We start from the raw sequence: 9,373 nt of genomic DNA on the forward strand, positions 1-9,373 counted from the left end.
TTTTCTTAATTGTTATTAATGTTATAAAACAGGGATGTATTTGATTTTTTTCAAACTGCACAATTTTTTTTAAATTTTGCATATTTTATTTAATTTCATTATAAAATTCCATATTACACAAAAGACAACGTTCATTATACCGTATTTAATTTTCATTCATTACTTTTTCTACAATGCTTANTACGGGACATTCCAATTTTCAACGCTGACTCAGCGCTGATCTCAACATTCGTTAAAATTCGTTCCTTTTTTCAACGTTGAGGTAGCGCTGTTGTCAGCGCTGACTCAACACACTCAGCACTCAACAGATATGTTGACTGCTACTTTCCAATGAATTGTGGGTAATTGATAAGACATTTGAATGGAATCCATCTTGCTGAGAATGGAATTATGGGAACTAAGCAATTCGTACTCGAGTTGGAACGTCGTTGATGACGTCAACTTGTTGACTTTAACACTCAACACTCGCGTTGAAAATTGGAATGTCCCGATAGCTCTAAAGTAAACGCCAATGAGCGTGGCAGTCGGACGAAAGTATACAGGCTGAGCGTGCTGATAGTAAAATTAGCTCAGAAGTAAACGCACCCGAAGATTTTACTTGTTGTTAGCATTTACGCTTTTTTTTAAAAAAATAAAACTCACTTCCAACTTCAAAATTATAATAATTATTTAAAAACTTTTTGTATTATTAAATTCATAACAGATGACGCCACACAATTTTAACTTTGGTGAGAAAGTTACGCAACTCTTTGCTGAATTTTTTTTAAGGGTAATTGCTGATTTAATAGAAAAAATATTTTAAAATAAATATTGAGTTAGATTTCTGTGGAGTTTATCAAATTATATTTGCACTCTCAGTTTTTAATTTTGATAGACAATAATTTATAATTAAGTTATGAATTAATAAAGTTGAAATATAAATATTACATACACACAGTACATATTGTTTGTAAGTCGTAAACATTCAATTATTTTATATAATTGATTATGTAAGTAATTATGACAGTGCTGAGAATTTAGATGATTGTTTATTCACATTAGCTTTCCATAAAATATCATGAATAAATATGCTAAGAATATTTTAATGTTAATTTCTGTCATCATTGTTTTAGTAGGACTATGACGTCACTTAACAGAACAAAAATACTAAAAAACTTCTGTTCGTATGTATTCCATGTGAGAAAAGTATAAATTCAGTAATAGATGACGAGATGAATTTGGAAAAAACAGATTCTTATCTTATCTTTACACTTGTTGTTATGAAAATAGGAAGAAAAAACATTTATTTTTATGTACAAATTAAATCACAAATAAGGAATACAAACCAATAAAAGACAAAAAAAAAAAATAATAATGAACACCAAACATTTGTATGTCTCATATTCTCAACTGTATACCCACTTTTGCACTCTCCCTGTATATAGATAATAGTGTCTTTATCCTTTTTACACTTTTAAACCCTTTGACTGATGCATTAAATTTTTGATAGTTGATAGGTTTCAACATTACCAGAAAATACCCTAGAACTGAAAACAAAAACAGGAAAGCAATGTCACGACAGCTTTGTTTGCCAAATTCTGGATCGAAACCTACAGTAGAAAATACTTCAACTTTTCCATTTCTGTAAGCATTTTCTGTCGTGTGTTGACCTATGGAAAAACATAGTTATGAGATGGTGACATTTTATGTTTTGTATCAAAGAAAAGTGGCAGACTATTCAAGTAAAGAGATGAAGCAAATTTTAGAAGAGACCAGGAAGTATTCCTCAATAATAAAATGGGCAAACAATATAAAGGTGTCACACTTATGAAGACAATATGGTCAACTATTGGAGACTGTGCTACAATCGACTTAATTCTGCTCACGATATTCTGTATTTTGGAAATAGAACTAAACATAAAATAAAGGATAATAGAATCTATTGTCTATTCCAGATAAGTTGACACGCAATGTATCAAATCGATGGTTGAATAGTTTTGAACATCTCATCTCCCTGATTTCACCTTCTGTTAATTCATAAATCCTTTGCTAGACTTGGACCAGGTTTTCCAAAGTTACTTTAAGGATCCTGCGGAAAACATAAGCTACCTTGAAATCCGGACACCCCACTCCTCCTGATTTTATATCCTTGACACTTTGTGATAAACGTAATGATGATAGGCCAAAATAATCAAACTTTTAATATGGTTTTCATTTTTGTGTTTGCCCTTATCCCCAATGCTTCCTAGATCTGCTAGTAAAGTGATAAATTTAACAAATAAGTTTGAAATTAAATGAAATACTTCTGAAAATAAAATAATTAAATGAATATATATGGGGTTCTGTTCCAATTACATATAATTTCATTTACTTTGGGTAATTTAATCATAAGTTGAACTTTGTTATAAGTTTTATGAGTATATAATTACATAATGAAAAATAATAAATATAAATTATTTAAATGCTAATGGACCTTTTTTTAAAGATACATAAACAAATGTATGTCCACACAATCAATTAGAATAACTGTGGAAGACAAATCTTGAAAAAGACATTGATTTATTGTGATGTTTATCAGAGAATGAGGCAGAACATGAAAAATGTTACTGATTTTGCCATTGGCCAATATTATTTTTGCATTTTCTTGAAAGCTTGTTGTTTCTAAATATGATCCTAAAGTATTGTATGTGAGCCTAAAGATATTCATAGCTTAGTTAATTCTATACAAAGTATCTGTAGATATGATAAAGTTTAAAAGCATTATAAACAGTAGGATAGACTATATAATATAATACTATACAGGTATACTTCGCCTTACGTCGGTAATTGGTTCCAGGAGAGGCAACTTAAGTCGAAAAACAACGTAAGTCGAATTTACTTGTCTCCGAATTTACTCGTCACTAAAAACACCAATATTGAGCACTTAAAGACTGCTAAATAAGATGATAACACAGAAACACAGATGTTTTCATGTTTTGTTCTCTAGGATTTACGATAATTATATTAACATTTACTGTAAATGTACAGTACATATTTTAATATGATTTCATGTGCTTTAACACTTTTTTAGTGATATTACGACTTCAATATTTGTGGCGAACGGACATAAAGTCGAATAAAATGATTTAAACTTAATTTTTATTTTTCCATATATTTTTTGACAAACGACATATAATCGAGAACGACGTAACTCGAGGTATACCTGTATACATATTTTTTCTTTCTTTGTATATGTCACATGAAAAAATAACAACATGATGATTTATTATTGCTGTGAAATTGTCTTGAATGGTAGACTGTTTCCATATATACAGTAATAATAATTTCTGGTGAGTATTAAATATTTTTTTAATATTCTTTATATTTTTATTAATCTGTAAATCAAAATTACAGTTAAATACAACTTTTTTCATATATGCTAGTAAAATATTTATTCTGTTTGAACCAAGTTTTGTTTCAGGTCAATATTGCTTACACGGTATTTTTTCCAATTCCTTATAAAAGTGTAAAATATAATTGTTATAAACAGATAAGGAAAGTTCTGTTTTAGCCATGTTTTTTAATTAGATGTTAGCTATCACTATTGAGTTTGAATAAGAACTGATAGTTAAAAATACATGATTTATTTTGTCACTTCATTACTTAATAAAAAAAAGAAGAAAAAAAAAGTTAAGATAATTCCATTAAATTTTTTGATACTGAAGGTTGTCACTGGTGTTCTTTGTTGTTACCCTGCTGCTAAATTATTGCATCAATAATATAAATATACTCTGTGGAAATGATCCTTCATATTTTTCTGATACATAATTATTTTAATAGAATAAGAACATAGTAAGCTATCACAATAAATGTTGTTAATGTTTTTATTTTTAATACATTATTATAAATTCCAACTGTGATACATTTATTCATACTTTTATAACTGAAGTTTCTAAAAAGTTAGACTATACTGATAAATAAAATACATAACACTTCTTATTCTAATTAATGATCATATTTTAAAGAAATAAATTCACCAAGGTTATTGTAAAATATTAAAAATGTAGTTATTCAAAATAAAATACAAAGTATGTAAATGGATTAATTGCATGAATATTTGTGGAAATAATTATGAAATTAGATTAGTTAATCTTTTCCTTAAGCAAGTAAATAAATTTAATTTAATCTGAAAATGAATTCAAACATTTATTTTTGTAGAACAGTAACCTGATTTATTTTCTTCACATTTGTTAAACTAATATCAGCCTCACTGCATACAATGCTCTAATAATACTACTTAACATGATTTTTTACCTCTAGGGAAATAAGTGTGTTTTTTTTTATTATTAATAATTTTGATGCCTACATTTCAAAAATCAGCATGAAAATGGCCCATCATGTCAGTTTTCATATATTGAAGCTCTTATTATATTAAGTATCTGTACATTTATCAATGTAAAGTAGATGATGCTACCAATATTAGGAATAGGGTTTCTCATTTCCCGGTCTTTTGCTTGTCCCGGGATCCCGGGATAAAAGTGAACTGTTTCCCGGGATCCCGGGATAGAATTAATTATTTTTAAGGTATACAAATTATCTTGAAATCAAATGATATAATTATTTTCCATTTTTTAAAGTAATTTTAAAGTTCTGTAACCTCCAAAATCATATTAATAATGCTGTGTAAGGTCTATAGGCCTATAATAAAAATTACCTTTAAATAACGTAGAAATTTTCACAAATAGAAAAAAAATTAATTAAAGTTTGCTACTTTGCACAAAGGACAAGGGCCTCGCAATGGATAAGGCCGCCACTGCCGACAAGTAAAGAATTTTTATAGTCCTGCCACAAATAAGCTATACATTGATTATTGACCATTTGTGACATGCTATAACAAGCAAAAATTTAAAAAAAAACTAATAGGTAGGTTTAAAATTAATAAATACGAATGTATTTTGACAGTGAATGAGTTAATTATGCTTTCTATTTGCAAAATTCCTCAACCTTAACACAAAATAAGAAAAAAAGTGAATTTTTAAGAAATTTGCGGGATTTCCCGGGATAAAAAAAATTTCCCGGGTTAAAAAAACAACCGGGATCCCGGAATCCCGTTTGAGAAACCCTATTGGAAATGGACGTGAAAGTAATTGCTTGTGTGCCCCTCCTCCATCGTCGCTATAAAAGACAATGGCAGAGGCAAAGAAAATTTTGGGTGCACCCAATATTACGAGATAGACTGACACATGGAATGTTCGCGACGTTGTATCCAAAACTAAGACAAAATGAACCCAAGTTTTTTAATTCTTTTAAAATATCTATAAAATCATTTGACAATGGTTGGTCTCTTTTAGATTTCATCAATAAATAGATCAGTATCGAAATGATCGTTCTCCATTTCGGTCAACGTACGTCCACTTTACCCGAAAACGCGCGATCGAATGTACAGTAACATGGCAGCACATATATCTCAAAGTGCTCGGCTGACGCCCGCTTGGCCAAAAGTGCACGTTTGAGTGTGTACGCCTATGTAGAACTCTTGGTTCTTTAAAACGTGCGTTTAAAAACGCCTAGTGTGTACACAGCCTTACTGACTACCTAGTTACATATAAATACAGACGATAACTTAACAACAATGAGCGGCAGTTGTGATTTTGAGTCCCACTCGGGTGGAGTATTTTTTTCCATAAAAATCTAGTCCGATAGTTCGATAATTCGGCAGATCGTCTGGCTTTAAAACTATTTTTGATTGGTCCCACATCTTCCTAATTTTTAAGCACGTAGAAATGACCAAAAAAGTGAGGATACTTCAGAAAAGTGAGCGACTCCGAGGCCTGTGGATATTGTCTGAAAGAAGTGTAGTTCGTAATATTATACATAAGTGTGTCACCTGTGTAAGAACCAGGGGAAGAACTGCCCCTCAGTTAATGGGTGATTTACCAGCCCCTAGAGTTCAACCCAGTCGGCCCTTCAGTATTACTGGATTAGATTATGCTGGTCCTTATTTGTTTAAGTTACGAGGTGGAAGAGGTGTTCGATCTTCAAAGTGCTATGTTGCTATATTTGTATGTTTTTCCAGAAAGGCTGTACACCTTGAATTGGTTAGTGACCTACTTACACCAACATTTTTAGCTGCGCTGAAGAGATTTATTGCACGTCGGAGAAAACCAGTTAAAATTATGAGTGACCGTGCCTCCAACTTCAAAAAGGCTAGTAAAGAACTGAAGGAAGTTTATAAAAATGTGTCACTTATAGGCAAGAGTAGTGAATTGGCTCATTTCATCACTAGTGAAGGTATAACCTGGATTTTTAATCCACCAGCCGCACCACATTTTGGAGGAATTTGGGAATCTGCCGTAAAATCAATGAAGATCCATTTGAAGAGAGTTATAGGATCTATATTGTTAACGTACAAAGAGTTTGTAACGTTGTTAACACAGGTGGAATCATGCTTAAACTCTCGTCCCCTTTGTCCAATGTCAAGTGATCCCAATGACTTGCAGGTATTAACTCATTGTCATTTTTTAATAGGTGCACCGTTGATTGTTATCCCAGAATCTGATTTGAGTGATATAGCTCTTCCTAGACTGAAACGTTGGACTCTAGTACAACAAACAGTTTCACACTTCTGGAGACGGTGGAATGCAGAGTATTTGACAACTCTCCAACAACATCGTAAGTGGTATCATTCCTCACCGAATTTGGAAATTGGTGACCTTGTGTTACTAAAAAATGAACAACTTCCTCCAAACCAATGGAAAATTGGTCGTGCTATACAGACCCATCCTGGTAGTGATGGTCGTGTAAGAGTTGTTACTGTATTCCCATCTACAGGAAAGCTCATAAGACCAGTTACTAAATTGTGTCCACTACCCAGTAATAATTAAGTAATATTTAACATTCGAGTGATTGTTGGTTCGCTCCAGCTACAGGTGTAATTGATACCTTGCAGGTGTCAAGGCTGAGGGTAATGTTTAAATTATTATTTATTATTTTTTGGAAAGTTTTTTGATGTTGTGAGAGGGCGCTTTTTTATGCACGTTTTTTGGTGATGTTCGTGGGGCGTGGTCGCCATCTTGGCTGTAAAACGGATTCGAGAGGAGTCTGGGCAGTATTGAACGAGTGTTTTGGCTTGTCGAAACTAATAAAGTTGTTTTAACAGTGCAATTATTGTGTGTGCTTGTATACAGTCCATTTTCGTCATAAACACCAGGAGGGTCTGAAGCCATTTGTAGTGTTAAAGTTTATTTCACATCGGTTAAAGGTTTTTCTGAGGTATGTGTTATTTAGTTAAATCCGATGTGCAGGTGATCATTATTATTAATACACAATTATCCATGTATGAGAAAAACGGTGAAATGGTATATAAAAAAAAGCATTTTTTCAGATGCTGGATATTTCACTATATAATGCTTGTGTTTTGTATCGCCAACATACAAAAAACAGATATCATCTCTTGATTTTCAAATGTCTGTTATTAGAGAAGTGATAGAAAAGTTTCACACAAGCAGACATGTGGCCCATCGCAGTCAACCGTCACACGAAAATCTGTTATATTTATCTGAATGGCATTTTTTGAGTTCTATACTACCAATAGAAAAAAGGAACATCCAACAAGAGTTTGTAAAGTCTGTTCAGCAAACAAAAAGTGAGTAGAATCACACTATCAGTGTGTACAATGTTCCATTCCATTATGTGTTGTTCCTTGCTTTGAATTTTATCACACTAAAACCAACTTCTAAAATAAAATTTTTTGTTTTTACAATTCCTAATATGTCTATTTTGTATGTGTAAAATATAAGGTAATTTGGAATGACACAATAGCCACAATTATTATTTTTGTAAAACATGTAATCACATTAGGCTTAACATCGAAAAAAATTCAACATCAGATAGCTTTTAAACAATAATTCTGTAAACTTTGGTGTGTGTATCTAAATTGTTAATTAATTACAGTAGTTTAAAACTACTATTCCTTTTCTCACTGCACAAGCAATGGTTTTTTCTTTTTTCATAACAGTCATTGCCATGGCAGTGACAGTGTAGCACCAGTCAACAAGTAGTAGTTCAAGCAGCTATTTTGACCATTGTTTACTTTTTTCAAGAACAAGTTCATTTTTTACTACACTTTACACAGCGTACTATTAATTGTTTTCTATAACTTCCTGCATTTATATCTACAAGCAAGTGGATTTTACAATGTTGTTCAGTTTATTTTGTGCAATTTACGTTTTTATTAATTATCCACAGTCGTATTGTCCACATTAACTGGCAAGGCAAAGCTTTGTTATGTGATACACTTCTTGTCTGGTCTTGTGTTGAATTATACGAGCGCTAAGGTGGCTTTTCTTTTTTGCTAGACTTATTATACCATCAATAAAAAAATTACAATCTTATATAATCTTTTATACCCAACCCCCAAGCCACGGACTGATCAAATGGTACCGAGCCGCCCAAGAAATATTAAATTATTTACTGTGGTGTATTTCTCTCAGGTTGTGCAACTTTCAATGGATGAGAGGTTAACTGGGAGCTGAGAGACATCACCTAAAACCACACCAATACTGCACATGTGCAAAATATAGTGATATTGGGGCAGTTTTAGGTGACTGGAGTTGAGTGGCCGCAAGCAGCAGTGGCATTGCAGCTTTGGTGGAGAGAAGGTGTATATCGCTCTTCTTTCTGTTCACTGATACTTTCTCATGTTTAACAGTGCTTGGTGTACTTCTATGTTGTGTTTGCTCAAATTTAACCCAGAAATTAGCAAAAATGAGTACAAAACAGACATCGTTAAACAGTTTCTTTGGGAAAAAGAAAAGGCCCAGCGAAGAGACAGAAGAGGAGCCTTCAACATCAAAGAAGCATGGTATTGTCTGTTAAAAGTTTTATGAGTCCTACTTGAAATACAGATTTATCGGGACAGGTGATTCCCACATCCCCGCTCTGCATAGTTTGCGACGACCAGCTCTCTAATGATGCAATTCACCCTGCATTAAAAGACAAGCCCCTGGAGTATTTTGAAAGAAGAAAATAGGAACATGAAGGAAAGAAGAAATTCCTGAAAGCCACATCAAAAAAGGAGAATGCACGGAAAGCATCATATTTGTTGGCTAACCATATTGCTAAGGCTAAAAAGCCATTCACTTTCAGTGAAAAATTGATATTGCCCTCCAATAAAAACATTTGCCGTCAACTTCTAGGAGAGGCTGCTGTGGAAAAGATAGCACATGTGCCTTTGTCGGCTAGCACTGTGAATAGGTGGTTGCTTGGTTCGAGTTTTTTGACACAAGAGCCATTAAGGCTATACTGCGCCATAACAAATGATGAAATTAAACAAAACTAAATATATATATCATAAGATATTAATAAAACACAAACATAAATAACTGCAAATAAACAAAACAACAAAATAAATATA

The 9,373-nt window shown here is 32.3% G+C and overlaps 1 protein-coding gene across 1 annotated transcript; it reads left to right on the forward strand.

Moving 5' to 3' along the window:
• Positions 1-5,447: 5,447 nt before the first annotated feature.
• LOC111622602 lies at positions 5,448-8,022 on the forward strand. The gene has a single exon (XM_023365013.1). It carries the CDS (start codon positions 5,742-5,744, stop codon positions 6,840-6,842), a length of 1,101 nt encoding a protein of 366 aa, XP_023220781.1. The 5' UTR covers positions 5,448-5,741; the 3' UTR covers positions 6,843-8,022.
• Positions 8,023-9,373: the final 1,351 nt, after the last annotated feature.

This window comes from Centruroides sculpturatus, unplaced genomic scaffold, assembly GCF_000671375.1.
Source record: "Centruroides sculpturatus isolate CEXI.00-Female unplaced genomic scaffold, Cexi_2.0 scaffold106, whole genome shotgun sequence".
Taxonomy (NCBI): domain Eukaryota; kingdom Metazoa; phylum Arthropoda; class Arachnida; order Scorpiones; family Buthidae; genus Centruroides; species Centruroides sculpturatus.